The sequence below is a fragment of the Brassica napus genome, chromosome A4 (assembly GCF_020379485.1).
Source record: "Brassica napus cultivar Da-Ae chromosome A4, Da-Ae, whole genome shotgun sequence".
In the NCBI taxonomy this organism is placed as follows: Eukaryota; Viridiplantae; Streptophyta; class Magnoliopsida; order Brassicales; family Brassicaceae; genus Brassica; species Brassica napus.
In genome coordinates this window covers 21,681,350-21,697,759 of record NC_063437.1, presented here as the reverse complement: position 1 = coordinate 21,697,759, position 16,410 = coordinate 21,681,350, and the positions used below count along the sequence as shown (strand labels likewise).

General features: G+C 34.3%; 3 protein-coding genes across 3 annotated transcripts; all 3 read left to right on the top strand.

Moving 5' to 3' along the window:
* The first annotated feature begins 791 nt into the window (after window positions 1–791).
* LOC125608393 (ATP-dependent DNA helicase PIF1-like) lies at window positions 792–16,405 on the top strand. The gene is made up of 8 exons (XM_048778834.1): window positions 792–1,493; window positions 1,582–1,678; window positions 1,815–1,939; window positions 2,042–2,859; window positions 2,946–3,125; window positions 3,196–3,249; window positions 3,338–10,594; window positions 10,690–16,405. Exons 7-8 carry the CDS (start codon window positions 9,532–9,534, stop codon window positions 11,280–11,282), a joined length of 1,656 nt encoding a protein of 551 aa, XP_048634791.1. The 5' UTR covers window positions 792–1,493; window positions 1,582–1,678; window positions 1,815–1,939; window positions 2,042–2,859; window positions 2,946–3,125; window positions 3,196–3,249; window positions 3,338–9,531; the 3' UTR covers window positions 11,283–16,405.
* Window positions 937–3,514, top strand: LOC106431929 (replication protein A 70 kDa DNA-binding subunit C-like). Its single transcript, XM_013872770.3, has 12 exons — window positions 937–967; window positions 1,022–1,152; window positions 1,226–1,493; window positions 1,582–1,678; window positions 1,815–1,939; window positions 2,042–2,126; window positions 2,240–2,375; window positions 2,455–2,648; window positions 2,736–2,859; window positions 2,946–3,125; window positions 3,196–3,249; window positions 3,338–3,514. The coding sequence occupies exons 1-12, from the start codon at window positions 937–939 to the stop codon at window positions 3,512–3,514; spliced, it is 1,602 nt and encodes a 533-aa protein (XP_013728224.3).
* Window positions 4,814–9,467, top strand: LOC125608245. The gene is made up of 8 exons (XM_048778249.1): window positions 4,814–5,093; window positions 5,526–5,801; window positions 5,946–6,059; window positions 6,178–6,390; window positions 6,497–6,935; window positions 7,123–7,955; window positions 8,069–8,696; window positions 8,780–9,467. Exons 1-8 carry the CDS (start codon window positions 4,814–4,816, stop codon window positions 9,465–9,467), a joined length of 3,471 nt encoding a protein of 1,156 aa, XP_048634206.1.
* Window positions 16,406–16,410: the final 5 nt, after the last annotated feature.

The window sequence follows — 16,410 nt, the reverse complement described above, 5'->3', positions numbered from 1 at the left end:
TGGTGAATTCATGCTAAGGGTATTTTTTTTTAAATTTAGTAGGTTGACGTAGATTGTTCAACCTACTAGGATATTATACCAAATCGTGTAACTATTAATTTAAAGTTATAAACTGTAAATAAAATTTTAAATAAATGTTCTGTGTCTTACCCTTTCGCGAGATATGAACAATGAGTGCTACGTTCTTCCAAATAATAATTTGGAACGTTCTATGGACTTTATACACCGAACTGACATTTTAAATGGAATCGTTAACAAATATATGAACTGTTAAAGGGTAGAGATGTTTTTCACAATTATGATTCTAAATATCACATGTAAAATTGGAGAAAGCTCTTTTTTGTTTTTGGTGATGTTATTATGATCCTTTTTAATTACAGGTACAAACAAAATGATATTTGATTTCAAAATAATTTTATTAGTCAGTCCAAAATACTTGAATAAAATAAGTATTACCGGAATTTAAAATCATTATTTCCATATATCAAAATGTATAATATTTACTTCATCTCATCAATTCAAAATCGTAAATTGGAAGATTATGATCTTTCAATTAATATCAACCGAATAAGATTTAGGATACAAATGAGTGCTGTTTTTGTAATATGGTGATCTCAAACGTGAATTAAGGTATTTATTTTGATCTATATCATATTGTATATGGAAATACTGGATTGCAATCACGCAAATTTTGAATTTATGTAATTAGTGATGATTGCCGTGAATAATATTATTTTCACAGTCAAGGAAATCACTACCGGAATCCTTGATTTGCAAGTTTAATAATAACCTTAAATAGTCTTCTGTGGTATCTATTAACTTCCATAAACAAAACATTTCAATATATTTTAACTTTAAAATTTCCTATTAGTTTTATCAAGCATATATTTTGTGTAATATCGCATTTATGCGGAAAAAAATGAAACTTATATAAATATGGAAGATGGGATTGCTTCAACGATATCGTGTTCTCTCTAATTCTTAAGCTCTAATTTTCTGTGACTATCGATTCTAATGGCAGGTTTGGACTTTGTTAGCGATTTGAAGCCGTTCAAGTCGATGTGGAAAATTCGTGTTAAGGTGATTCGTCTTTGGAAGCAATATACTTGTGTTCTGGGAGAAACAATGGAAATGGTGTTAGCTGATTCAAAAGTAAGCACGCTGTTGACAACATATATATTTGATCATTTTGAAACTCTTCTTATGTTGCTAATTTATCTTGCAGGGCGATATGATCCATGCTACTGTGAAGAAAGAATTGGTCAGCCAGTTCGTGACCTTAATCAGTCAAGGTGAATCGAAGTTGATGGTGAATTTCATCGTCACAATGGCTGCTGGATCTTATCGCCCCACAAAGCACCCTTACCGAATTGTGTTCCTCCCGACGACTCGACTAAGAATGTGTGATGCTTTGCCTTCAAACTTGACTGGTTTAGACCCGGTCAAGTTTGAGTCTATTAAGGATGGTAGTCAGAACACGGACTACTTGGTTGGTGAGTCTTACATATCAGTGATTACGTTTGTATTTGCTAGATGACTTTTTGGTTTAAACTCTGATTTTGTACTTTTCCCTTATTGCAGATGTTATCGGACAGATTGTTGAGGTTTCCCATGTGGAAGTTGTTTCTGTGAATGGAAAAGATACCCAGAAGCTGTCACTGGAATTAAGGAACCAGGAGTAAGACATTTTAATTTGTCCATTGTTTTGTTGTCTTTTGCGTGAAAAGGGTTCAATTTATTTTCAAATATTTGTTGGCTAGGACGTTGAGGAATTTTGGGTAGAAGCTTAAAGATCTGTTTAAATATTTTTGCAGTGATGATCGTCTGCCGATGGTGCTATGGGGTAAATTTGCGACAGATGTCAATGATGCTATCCAGCTAAGAGGTGAACATAAGATCATCGTAGTGTTGCGTTTCGGCAAAATAAAAGTCTGGAAAGGTAAATCAAAACCTTTGTACAATATCATATTTTATTTATATCATCTCTTCCTTATTAAGTTAAGTAACTATAATTACTGGTGACTTTGGTTTCATTCTTTAGATGAACGTTCCATCTCGAATGCATACAATGTTTCCGATGTTGCTTTGAATCCTAATTTGGAGGAGGTTCAGGCGTTTATTGAATTGTAAGTATAAATTTGCAAATCCAGATTCCCATCATGTTCGTCTAAAATCGAAAATCATAGAGTTTGTACTATCAATATGGAAAGAGGAGTGAAATGTTTATATAATGATGTAGGTTACCTAAGGATGATATGGCCTTGGCCATTGTTGACCCTAAGCCTCTTGCATTAACTAATGGTGTTTCTGACAAGGATGATTTCTTTATCCATACCCCACGGAAAAGCATTGCTGATGTGAAGGCTTCAAGACAGGTACGCATTTTTTTAGATATTGGATATCTTTACACTTTAGAAAACCACCGTTTATGAAATCATATCGTTTATGTATCAGGTGGAGAAGTGCGTTGTTATGTGCACTATTGCCGGGATTGATTCAGACATGGGGTGGTTCTATCTGAGCTGCAAGGTGTGTTCAAAGAAAGTGCTCACAGTGCCCAGCGAGTCTGAGGATGATGGACTCGATTTGTTCAAGCACAATTACTTTTGTGTGAAATGCAATCAGCACGACCCCCGACTTATTCCTAGGTTACTAATATGAAATTTTGAATATTATACTTGATTTATTTATTTGAATTACTTTAGTTTTAAGTAAGTTAAACTTTTATGTTCCAGGTATAAGTTGCATGTGGTTGTACTCGATCATACAAGTGACACTAAGTTCCTACTGTTTGATAACCTAGCACTTCAGCTCTTACATCAGCCTTGCATTGAGCTGACTGGACCCATAACCGATGAGGTTATTATATAATCTCTTAAAACAGTTATAGTAAAACCTAGATTTTTCTTATAAGTATATGAATTGTCTTTTCTTTTTTGGTGTAGGAGGTTCAAGAACCGTATCTTTTGCCGGCTGCTATCAACAATTTGGTTGGTAAAACCTTTCTCTTCAAGATACAGATCGAGCGGGAAAACTATCTGTACAAGCATGAAACTTACAAGGTGTTGAAGATTATCACTAACACTGATATGATTTCTCAGTTTGACCTGACTCAATCCCCAACGGTTAGTAATGTTCAATATCAATTCATTTTATAATTGATGATTTACTAAATAGAAAAGTCATGAATGACAGGGAAGTGAAACTTTCAAAGCTATTGATAACAGTATTGTTTCTGATGCACCAGAGGTAATTTATATCATCAGAATCAGTGAATATTTTTGAAAGTTAAAGTAATTGATATCTAATATATATGGTTGTAATTTCGTAATATTAGGGTTCGATGATGTTGCGTGGCTGTTCATCTCAGCAGTCTGACTCAACGAGTCTAACTCCAGCTAAAAGAATTGGGGCACCGGTTATCAATCTGGATGAAACATTTGACCAGACTTCTGTTACGCGCACTAATTGTCCAGTGAAGATCAAGAAGGAGAAGAAAGATAAAAGTGGCTAAAGCGGTTTATTTGAATTTTAAGAGAGTAGAGGTTTTGTTTTCTTCAAGAACTTGCATGTTTTTCAGATTTTTTTTGGGTTTTCTGTTTTGCTTCACTTTGTTTCATTTTTAGTAACTGGGATTTTTTTCCCAGCTTGCGTGTTGTCTACCTTTATTTAATATATGTACCCTCTACTCTCATTTTAATTATGTTTCAACCTCTTTTTATGTTTTTCTACATATGCAACTAATATTCCTTCCGTGAGTAGTTTGATTTTGATCAAACTTAAAGTTTCAAATAACACAGCATAAACTCGGTTGCTTTGAGAGTTGAGAAAATTAAATTTTGTTACCTTGCAAACTTGGATTCGTGTATAATTTCTATATATTTTGTCAGAAGTCTAGATTCTCCTTATTTATTACTAACATAGTTTCTAATATAAATCAAGGATGGTGAATTCATGCTAAGGGTATTTTTTTTTAAATTTAGTAGATTGTTCAACCTTCTAGGATATTATACCCTTATTACAAACTGTGAATTTAAAGTTATAAACTGTAAATAAAATTTGAGATAAATGTTCTGTGTCTTACCTTTTCGCGAGATATGAACAATGAGTTATCTGTTCTCTCATATAATCAGTTGGAACGTTCCATGGACTATATAGTCTTCCTGACATTTTTAATATCAAGCACATGATTAAGTTTTATTTATTACAATTGTGTACGATTTTTTTGCAATACAGTTATAATATTTGGTGAAAATTCATTATGTTAAAATCATATTACCTTTGAGTTCATTTAATTAGCAAGGGATTAATGTCATCTGGAAGGAACAATGAATTATGTTAAACTCATATTACCTTATCAGCTATATTAAACTCATAAGGTAGAGAACTGCGGATAATTTAGAAGAATTAGTCTTACACTCAAAGACATTTAATGTGTCCATCAGAGTGAAATAAGGATTCAAAGCAATCAAATATTCTATGTGATTTTTTTCCCAAATCTGTACTAGAGTGCGCATAATTAGTAAATAAATTGTACGTAATAAAGGAGGCTATCGAAATTGATGAACAAAACTAAATATGTGGAAGAAGTCCATAGAACTGTAATGCAGCATTTCACCTAAGAACATTTGAGATGAATAAGAACAGTCGACCCCCAAGAAAAAGAGAACACAGTACAGATGAACGTCAAGTATCAAAAAAGCAGAGACAAGGTTCTCTATCTTACTTTTAATACAAACTAATCTGTTATCATGGTTAAAATCCTATTTACATGTCTAACTTATTTTGATCAACATTCATCTTCTTAAACGGTATGGAAGAGAGCAAGATGAATGTAAACACAGTGATTCCGGTCTGTAATACTCAGGGTGCTATTTTAGCTGACATTACAAATGTCGTGGCTAACGACGCCAAAAACGCCAGAACTGAAAGGAGATTACGATTGCAACAAAAGCGTAAATTTCCATTCGCAGATGACACTCCTACTGTTAATCCTATGGTGGGGCAATCAGATTCAACCGTTCAAGTTTTTGTCAAACCAATAGGTATAGAACCGAAACGTATTGGTATCAATACGGGAAAACCAAGCCAAGGTAACTTTAAAATGCAAGAGTTTGAAACTCTTCTTATGTTGCTAATTGTCCATGCCTGCTTATTGTCCTATTGTTCTATGCAAGTTGACATTCGATTGAGTTCAGTCCCGAAGACATCATTTCGTATGAGAAACAAGTGTCCTAAGCTCAGCGGAGAAAGTTCCCACACACAACAAACCCAAGGTAGTTTACAAACTACTTGAGTTTTCAATGTCTATATTAGATTCAATACTAACACTTATATAATACAGATGAAAATTCAATGATGTTTCAAAGAGTTTCCAACCAATCAGGATGTCAAATCATAGGAACAGCATCCAGTTCTGTTTTCAACCCAACACAACAAAGCCAAGGTTATTTACGTTATACTCGAGTTTTCACTGTCTATGGAAAATTACAATACTAACACTTATATAATTATGAATTTGGAAGTGGCAATTGGAAAGGATTCAACACCTGAGTCAACACCTTATAGGATAACGAAGAAGTTTCCTAACCAGTGTGATAGAAGTCAGACTCCTGGCCAAAGCAATGCTAAAATTAACTTTGGCTCGCAACAAACACCAAAGAAAGTTGCTCCACGATCTAGGTCTACTCCTATGTCAACGGTATCAGGCATTACCTCTTCTACTACTCATGGTCATACTAAAAAGAAGATGATTCCAGGTGCGCCTGATATGCCCATCTCGATAGACTCGGATTCTTCAGGTAAACGGTTTTGTAAATATATCAAATATCGGTTTAGTTTATATAGAAGTACTACATACAGCTCAAAGTGATTTACAATTTCAAAGGAACAAAACACGTTTAATACTTGGTGATATACATTTTATGGCTATAATTTGGCTTCAGATTGTGGTGATGATACGAGTGATTCGAACTTCAATGAAGGGGAGGTCAATCATTCAGGTATTTACGTGCCAGTAGCAGAAAATACTGATGAGCCGATAGATTCCGATTCCTCAGGTAACATGTCAAACCAAGTTGTTTACTATTGAAGTATTTTTATAAAAAAGAAATAATAAAGGTAAAAATTTCTAGCCTTATTTGACTTTTCCCATGACCAATAATTGCCAAATGACAGAAAGTGGTGATGATATTTGGGATTGTTCAAGCAATGAAGGTGCTGTGTTTCAATCTGACTCTGAAGATGATGTAGATGATCGAACTGAATCATTAAGACGTTATCAATACACTACACTGGTGTATGAGTCCTTAACAAAGATATTTGGTGGTTTACAAAACCAATGTCAAAAACAGCAACCCTTGACCGCAGTTATTAATAAAAAAGAGGAAGGTAAGTTGAGTCAGCCGTGGAGAAATCCGTAGACATGTTGTATTAAAACTATTTGGTAACAATACAATTCAAATTTGACAAGTTTTTCTCTTGGGAAAATTTTCAGACTACAAGGATGATGGAGATATGACATATGAATGTCCTAAATGTGGAGCTTTATTTTGGTACAATGAGAGAGTTAGTAAGTCGAGGAATCCTAAAATTCCGGTTTTCACCATGTGTTGTTTGAGAGGGAAAATCAAGCTACCTACTCTTAAGGAACCACCATCATATCTTATGGATCTTCTAACCAAGGATGACAGTATCAGTAAGCATTTTCGTGATAATATACGACCCATAAATATGATGTTTTCTTTTACATCTCTGGGTGGTAAGATTGATAACTCTGTGAATGAGGGTCAAGGTCCTAGAGTGTTTAAACTTCATGGAGAGAATTATCATATGATTGGCAGCGTGAAGCCTAAAGGAATGGACCCTGCGAAGTTTTCCCAGCTTTATATTCATGATACTGAGAATGAAGTCCAGAACCGTCTCTCTGCATTAAGGTATTTATTTTTAGTTGTGTTATCTAGAAACATCAATATATATCACTCTTCAGTTTTTATTAACCTTATGGAAAAATACTTCTTATGATGGCAGTGGGAATTCAGGAAAAAATAAAATTCGAGAGGAATTGGTTGAGGGTATAATGGAGATGTTAAGGATATCTAATGTGCATGTGAAAACCTTCAGGAATGTTAAAGACAGATTTAATGACGAAGACGCCTCAGAAGAGTTATCATTAGTCTTGATTAACACTCGACTTAAAGATGGTCGTGTTTACAATCTACCAACTTCATCTGAAGTTGCGGCTCTGGTAGTTGGAGATTTTCAGGAAAACATGGACAAGAGAGATATCATTCTGGAAAAGAATAATGGTAAATTAAAGAGGATCAACGAGCTGCATCCATGCTACCTCCCATTACAATATCCTCTGCTTTTTCCATATGGAGAAGATGGATTCCGGTTGGGCATCAAAAATGGTTTTACAGGCATCAACCAAAAGAAGAAACCGAATATCAGTATGAGGGAGTATTTTTCCTATCGAATTCAAGTTCGTAACACTGGTTCTCAGGTCCTACTTCTCTCTAGACGTTTACTACAACAATTCTTGGTGGATGCTTACACAATGATTGAAGCTCATCGTCTCCGGTACATTCGCAAGAACCAGTCAAATCTGAGGACTGTGAAGTTTAGTAAATTCGTGGATGCTGCGAATAATGGGAATTCTACTGTTTCTATTGAAGGCAACCGTATTATCATCCCCTCATCCTTCACTGGCGGACCAAGGTATATGCATCAAATGTACTTGGATGCAATGTCTATATGCAAATACTTTGGATATCCGGATCTATTTATTACATTCACTTGTAATCCAAAATGGCCGGAGCTTTCAAGGTATTTACATAAATTCAACTTAAGAGCCGAGGACAGACCTGAGCTATGTTGTAGGCTATTCAAAATTAAGCTCGATAAGTTGATGGAGGATCTAACCAAGAAACATATACTCGGTAAAACAGTTTCAGGTATGTCTGACCTATTTTACATGTCTAATTAAAATTGACAAAACTCATATGTTTCTTATATGTAATCTTTTTTTAATCTCACTAATGCACATGTTGTCAATTACTGTTTGCAGCCATTTATACGGTTGAGTTTCAAAAAAGAGGTCTTCCACATGCTCATATTTTGTTGTTTATGGACTCACAACATAAATTGCCTAATGCTGAAGACATTGATCGTATCATATCGGCGGAAATTCCAGATAGGTTTGAAGAACCCAAGTTGTATGAAGTGGTGAAGGACATGATGATTCATGGCCCTTGTGGGGTTGTTAATAGAGGTTCTCCATGTATGAAGGATGGGAAATGTTCTAAGTTTTTCCCTAGAAGGCATGTTGAGAAAACTACAGTTGATGCACAAGGTTATCCTGTATACCAAAGGCGAGACAATGGTAACTTCATTGAGAAGAAAGGGATTCAATGTGATAACCGTTTTGTTGTCCCCTATAATAAAAAGCTACTGCTTGGATATAATGCACACATCAATGTTGAATGGTGCAACCAGTCACGTTCAATTAAGTACTTATTTAAGTATATAAACAAAGGCCAAGACCGTGTCACTGGTACTGTTACTGCAAAAAAGAACTTTGAGACTTCAGGAGCAGAAACAAATCAAATACCAGCTCCACCAAATGGAGTGGACATTACTGGGGCAATTGCTGTAGAACCAGAAGTTGATGAGATTAAAAAATATTTCGATGCAAGGTATGCTTTTCCTGCTATAGTTTTAAAATCGAGCTTAATATATTATACTGAATTTCATTTTATGTATGTTATATGTTATGCAGATATATATCGGCCTGTGAATCAACTTGGAGAATTTTTGGTTTCCCAACTCAATATAGATCCACACCAGTGGAGAAGCTAACCTTTCATCTAGAAGGAGAGCAACCTGTTATTTACAAAGACGGTGACACAGTGGAGAGTGTGTTGGGTCGAGTGCACTTATCTAAGACAATGTTCCTTGCTTGGTTCGACTGTTGTGAAATCTACCCTGAAGCAAGAGAGATAACGTACCCAGAACTTCCTACTAGATTCGTTTACGATGCAAAGCTGAAAGTCTGGAATCCTAGAAAAAGAGGTTTTGCTATTGGTAGACTGGAATCGGTTTCGCCTTTATCCGGACAACGATATTATTTACGAGTCTTGCTTAACAAGGTTAAGGGTCCGCGTTGCTATGACGACATTAAGACTGTCAAAGGGATTGTTCAACCGAGTTTCGAGGAAGCCTGTTATGAACTTGGTCTCCTAGATGATGATAAGGAATATATTGAAGGTCTTAAGGAATGTGCATTTTGGGCATCTGGTGCATTTGTTCGTAATCTATATGCCAATATGTTGGTATCTGGGAGTTTGTCTTTTCCTAAATTGGTCTGGGATTCTACATTTGATATACTCTCGGAGGATGTGCTTTATCTTGAAAGGAAAAAGCGTCGAAACCCAGGTATATTTTTGCTTTATGTTTTTGAGGTTTGAATTGTTCGTTAATTAACTATGTCAGTAATGTATTAGTTTACACTTATATGAAACAGGACTGGTTATGAGTGATGAAGAAGTGCTGAATGCGACATTGATTTTGATAGATAATCTTTTGCGCCGTAAGAATAGTTCCCTGGCAAATTTTGAAACAATGCCAAAACCGGTTGTTACTGAGCACACTTTTCAAGATAATCAGCTATTGCAAGATGAGTTGAACTATGACCGAGACGAATTGCGAGCTAATCACAATGACTGGATGGGTAAGTTGACAGATGAGCAAAGGTCAGTGTATGAGCAGATAATTGGTGCTGTAGAGAGTAAGAAAGGTGGAGTCTTCTTTGTTTATGGTTTTGGTGGTACAGGGAAAACATTTTTATGGAATATTCTATCAGCTGCGATCCGATCAACTGGTGATATTGTACTGAATGTTGCATCTAGCGGCATAGCTTCTTTGTTACTCCCTGGTGGAAGAACAGCTCACTCAAGGTTTGGCATTCCCATTAACCCAGACGAGTTCTCTACGTGCAATATTGAACCAGGGAGTGATAAGGCTGAAGTAATAGCTAAAGCGTCGCTAATTATTTGGGATGAAGCACCTATGATGAGCAAACATTGTTTTGAAGCTCTTGATCGTACTTTATGTGATATTATGAAGACCACAGACGAAAGACCTTTTGGTGGAAAAGTTGTTGTTTTTGGAGGAGATTTTCGACAAATTCTTCCAGTTATTCCTAAGGGGAACAGAGCTGATATTGTTATGGCTACAATGAACTCTTCTTATTTATGGAAGCATTGTAAAGTGCTAGAGCTGACCAAAAACATGAGGCTTTTCTCAGAAACAGACGTGCGTGAAGCAGAGGATATCATGGAATTTTCTAAATGGATTCTAGATTTAGGAGATGGAAAGATTAATGAGCCTAATAATGGAGAATGCATTATTGAAATTCCAAAAGATCTGTTGATTACGAAGTCCAAAGATCCGATCAAGTCTATTGTTTCAGAGGTGTATGGTGAAACCTTCATAGATTCTAAAGATCCTACATTTTTCCAAGAAAGAGCTATTTTGTGTCCTACAAACGAAAATGTTGATGTAGTCAACAACTATATGTTAGATCGTCTTACAGGTATACACATTCCCATCTATGAATTTTCCACTATCTATGTATACTTAGTTGTTTTAATTTAAATTCAGCTACCAAGCTTTTGTTTATCAATGTAGGGGAGGAAAGGATTTATCTAAGCTCTGATAGTATTGATCCGTCTGATTTTAATTCCAGAGATGATTCGATATTCTCTCCTGAATTTCTAAATAGTATCAAGTCATCTGGATTACCTTCTCATGCACTTCGGCTGAAGGTTGGGACTCCGGTAATGATACTAAGAAATCTCGAACCTAATGAAGGTTTATGCAATGGGACAAGGCTGCAGATAACTCATTTGGGTAATCATATTGTCCAAGCAAAAGTCATAACAGGAACTAAAGTTGGTCAGAAAGTATTCTTGCATCGCGTGTTGCTTACACCAACAGATACTAGGCTTCCTTTCAAGATGAGGCGTAGGCAATTTCCATTGAAAGTTGCTTTTGCTATGACCATTAACAAGAGCCAGGGCCAATCGCTAGAAAGAGTTGGTTTATTTCTACCTAGACCAGTTTTTTCACATGGACAACTATATGTGGCAGTCTCGCGAGTAAAATCAAGAAAAGGTTTGAAGATTCTTATTACTGACAGTGATGGAAAACCTGAGGAGTCAACAATGAATGTTGTATACAAGGAAATTTTCCAGAATTTGTTATCTAACAAGTTCACTTAGGAGCGTCATTGATGGTTTGTTCCTCTAGACTATTGGTTTTAACTTTGTTTATAGTAAATTACTGGTTTTTGTAATTTGTTTTCTTATTTAATGAAGGTGGTTAAGATACTCAGATCGTATTGTGTGAGTCTACACAGGAGCCAGTGATGAAATAAGGTACTTACTTATTCAGTTTTACTATACTGAAAGCAGAGACCTTATTTTATGTCTAACGAAAGCTATTGTATTCATCACTATAGTTTATATGAAACGAACATTTGTCAAAAGGTATAAACACCTGTTTGTAAATCTGTACAACACTTAACGAAATATTATATTTTCACCATTTTGCAGGGCTATGAGCATGAAATCATTAAGAAGAACTACCATAGCATGTCTACTGTTCCAAGCCTAACCAGTCTATCAAACAGTTTCTATAATATACCTAAAAACATCCTGTTGTTCTACTTAATTCTTAAGAACTGACCTTATTGGTATTTTGTGGAGATGTCACTCCCAGGCAGCAGTTTCTTTAAAGTCTTCAGATATGTCTTCTCCCCTTACTATTTGACTTCATTGCAAAGACCCTTACTGTTAAAGAACTGTTTTACAAGGGCTGTGTGCTTATATATTATACGGCCTTCTTTAAGTATAGACGTACCTCACAGCTTCATCCCTTTAGTTTGAGTTCATAAAGCCAATCTTTCTCGAAGCCTGCAGTTATTTAATGCGAGATTCAAGTAAGGATGAGGTTATATGATTAAAGTACATAAAATAATTGATTCTAATCTTTGCTTAAAAGGCCTTGAAAACTAAACTAATAAGGGGATTTCACAGCAATTACAATTCATCCGAACCACTATTTGGGCTTCGGATTCTACATAGTTGACCATTAAATGATTGTTTATAAACATAAAACCAAATCAATCTGTATATCATTTCTGTCCGGATTTTATTCTAATGAATTCATATAAGTAAACAATAAATTTTGATTGTTTCAATTTTAAAGCAAGAATATACTATATATTACCTTACTTAATAAACATAGTACGATTAGTATTGATTAGAGTTGCTAAATAAGGGTATGAATATATCGTGTATCCCATCCATATCCCTGTCTTGAACTAATTACGTTGACTATAGAAATGAAATATTCGGTTCAAAAGATTATATATAGTATGGAGTCAAACCACTCCACATCATCGCAAAATTTGGTCATTGTTTTTATTATTCTGTTTCCATGGAGACTCATACAGTTTTATCTCAGTTGAGTAATTCGAAACGTTTGAAATCAGTTTGTGTGAAGTTACTCATTAAGGGCAGCACAGTTGTTGGTACAACGAGAAAGACATATCAACTTATATTAGGAGATGAGCAAGTGAGTTCTATACATATTACTATTTTTTCCTCTTATTACGTCGAGTAATTCATTACTAATAGGTTTAATATCTTAATACAGGGTTCAATCATCCAAGCCACGTTTACAAAAGATTTGGATGACTCTTTTGAAATCCCTATGCAGGAAGGTGGTTGGTATGAGTTACAAAACTTCGAAGTTGCGTATGCATTTGGTGTGACAAGGGTGACAAGGAACCGACACCAAATTAACCTCAGTGACTCTTCCATCATTTTCAAGATTCCACCACTCTCCTTTTGCCACTATTATCGTTTTCAAACTTTCGAAAACATACAACGTGGCTTAGCTCACCCAAAATTCTCTATTGGTACGTTTTATGAACTTAGATTTTATTCTATTTTAAATTACCATGCTGACTGTTACTTTGGATTACTTATGCTTGCTGTCCGTTTTAACGTTTACCATTTATTATCTCATCTCCCAGATCTGTATGGAGCAATGGTAGCAGTAGGGGATATTGAAGAAGCTGAGATAGGGAACCATAGCCTCCACTTCTCTTTAGTCAATATGGAGTCTGTTTCCTTTATCTCATCTTTCTAGACTTATGGTCACTGTTTTAAGTTTGAACAAAAATGGTGTAACTTTACTCTAAATGACAGGTATGAACACATTATCTGTGTAGCATATGGAGAAGTTGCTCTGTTTTTAGATAACTACTGGAACTCAACCAATGCCCCTGTCGTCCTATGTGTGTTACAGTTTTGGGAAATTGTTTGGGATGTTGGTAACTTTCAGTTCTAATTCGCGCAAACCTGTATTTTTTGATTTTGATATTCGTTTAGGCTGAGGTTTACTTTTTGGATCATGATCAGGTGGATTACAGCACATAAAAACGATGGATGGATTTTCGAGAATTTTATTTGAGCCTGATGATGTTCCAGAGATCCAGACTTTCAGAATGAGGTAATAATTTTTGATTGTTCAATAGACATTATATTTATGCTCACTTTTTTCTATATTTTTTTACAGGATTCCATACTATGCCTACTGAAGAAAAGAATCATTTATGAGCTGAGCTGGTTACGATCTAAGATTTAATGCTGTCGTTTAATTATGTTTTGTTGCTTTGAATTATGGTTTTTGCTTTCATATTTGGTGTTTCTACTTATGTTATCTTTTAATTTTAAACGTGAATTTATAATATATTTTTCCCTGATTTAATATATTAATCACAAAAAAACGATCCAAACTGCTAACAGCTGAGAAATGTAACGATTCAATGACTCTAACTATTCTTATGTAAACTGCCATGGACTGGATGTAAAATCATTGCAAGTGGACACATATCAAAACTGGGTAAATCATTGGAGATATGATATTACTTTCTAAATAGAGAGGTAGATAAAGCAATTTGAAAAAAATTAAACATTATCCATGCTAGAACCTGAATAATTCCAACAGTTGGGATTGTAACCTTCAATCAATCCAGCTTCACGGATCAGAGTTTTGCAAGATGGTGATACTTCGATTTGACCTCCGCCTTCGGTTTATATAGAAGCCAAAAAAAAAAAAATTATTAGATGTTTCAATGAACAGAACGACAATGTCATTGAAGAATCTGAAAAACTAATTATACAACGGGATATAAACGATATGAAATTTACCGGACGATCTACTGCCAATTGCAATTCATGAGGTACCAAACCCTAACCCCCTTCCACCCCGCCTTCTCCTTTCGCCATCGTCACCGCCTATTTCTCTGTCCATTTATTTTTTGCGTTGGTAATTAAGCAAAAAAATATTACAAAATTGCAATTTTTAATTCAGTAACAATTGGGCTTATAATTTTGTCACAAAAGCCCAATATAAATCTTTTTTAAAGCCCCGAAATATTGATGTGTTTACCCGCTGGTTTCTATTTATTCGTTAAATATTGTGAAAAATTAAAAATTAGACAGCGTGTTATTTTCTTGGATACCCTTTATTACGCAACTTGAATTTTTTTTAAAGAATTCTAATTTTTCTTTTTGATTTTAGACAACTATACAATAAGGCCCAACAACATTAAATTATTCTATACATCAAAATCCACCAAATATAAACAAACAATTTTAAGAATTAATGTCTACTACATAAAGTCTACTTTATTTCATTTCTATAAAATATATGCTTTTACGTTTTATATTGTTCAATTTAAATAATACAAACCATTCAAAATACAGTTTTATAATTTTCCTTGATTATTTTTATAGATCATTTTAATACCAACCTCACCCCGCGCAGGGCGCGGGTCCAATCCTAGTATAAACTTATAAAGCGTGTAAGACATGAGAAGTAATCGTCTGTAATAAAGACCACGGTCACGAGTGTCTCCACATGACCCCACATTTCTCCTCCATTTGCTCTCTGCCATACGTAAGTAAACCCTACCTTTTTTTGTTATACTTTGAAATTTTTACAAACAAATGAAAATACATATAGCTTCGTTTTAAAACTTCTGTTTACTTCGTTAGCGTTAGAAACGCGTTGTGATCCTCATAGAGGACTTGTACAAAATAATTTGGTGCATGTGGATTCGTTATCCCCTCTAAAATTGTAGAATTACGATCTCAAACGATATTTTTGTTAGCTATCATATTGGCTGGCCTAATCTACTAGGCCGTACAAAGCATACAAAGTTATGTCTATAAATCATTACACTATTGATATGTATTTTGAATTATTATCATTAAACACTCTTCTTCTTTTTTTTTACATCATCATAACAAATCATTCCTATACAAAAGCGTAGGGATAGTGATATCTCATTATAAAAACTTAGACCCGATATAAACTCAAGCAATAAATCAATAATACTTTTAGAACATGTTATACTAACCAAGTATTAATTAATATACATGTTTTGATTTGAAATTAAGTCGAGCAAACAATTAGAAAGTTACAACACACACACACACACACATGAGGAGAAAAAAAAAAGTAGGTTAAACTCATCACATGTGCTCTCACGGAACGAGACTCCTTTTGTTGAACGTTACTATTGTGCATGAGATTCACGCAAATCCTATGCGACACATAAATTTCTCTCTTAATTTTCAGAATAAAGGAAAACGTAATAGTCCACACTGAATTAAAAGATTTTTTATGATAGTAATAACTAATAAGTGCTAATAACAAAGAGTCCAATTAAATGGACCCACGTTTATAATGATGTCTGAAATAACCAACACCCCACGAGACCCCTACAATTCAGTCGAATTTTCTTTTGTTTTCTTATGCATGTGATTTATTTTTATTGGCTTAGAAAAAAATATTATAAACAATTAATTCAGTACAATTTGGTACAGAACATATTAAAAATCTCTCGGCCATGTGATCTATACTTTATCTAATGTGATTTATACTTATTAAGTTCATTTGTGTGTATATATTAAGTTTAAAATTCTGATGCCAACTTGTAAGCAATTCCTTATGGCATAGTTAATGAAACTTAAAGTTAAAAAAAAAAACATACTCGTGGGTATAAAACTCTATTATATGCTTCGGTTTTGTTAATTGTATCTTTTAAGATTTTTTTCCTACATATTAAGAAAATAATATTTTTTTTCTGTTTTGCTTCTATTTTATTTTTGTTTAATTAGTAAATTAGATATAAAGATAAAAACTAGATATTTTGCTATTGGAAATATAAACAGCATTTATAATTAACAAAATCTAAATAATAAAATGACACTTATAGAAGAAAACGGGACAAGTAATATTTTAATACAAATATCAGAATTTTCGGAGACA

Bases quoted from the DNA above. Each gene is read 5' to 3' on its own strand.
- LOC106431929 (XM_013872770.3), top strand. From the start codon at position 937: ATGGAAGATGGGATTGCTTCAACGATATCGT. The intron at 1,940-2,041 runs GTAAATCAAAAC...TTCATTCTTTAG, and splicing joins CAAAATAAAAGTCTGGAAAG to ATGAACGTTCCATCTCGAAT. The intron at 2,649-2,735 runs GTTACTAATATG...TTTATGTTCCAG, and splicing joins GACCCCCGACTTATTCCTAG to GTATAAGTTGCATGTGGTTG.
- LOC125608245 (XM_048778249.1), top strand. From the start codon at position 4,814: ATGGAAGAGAGCAAGATGAATGTAAACACAGTGATTCCGGTCTGTAAT. The intron at 6,936-7,122 runs GTATTTATTTTT...GAAAACCTTCAG, and splicing joins AACCGTCTCTCTGCATTAAG to GAATGTTAAAGACAGATTTA. The intron at 8,697-8,779 runs GTATGCTTTTCC...TATGTTATGCAG, and splicing joins AAAAAATATTTCGATGCAAG to ATATATATCGGCCTGTGAAT.
- LOC125608393 (XM_048778834.1), top strand. From the start codon at position 9,532: ATGAGTGATGAAGAAGTGCTGAATGCGACATTGATTTTGATAGATAAT. The intron at 10,595-10,689 runs GTATACACATTC...TTATCAATGTAG, and splicing joins TATGTTAGATCGTCTTACAG to GGGAGGAAAGGATTTATCTA.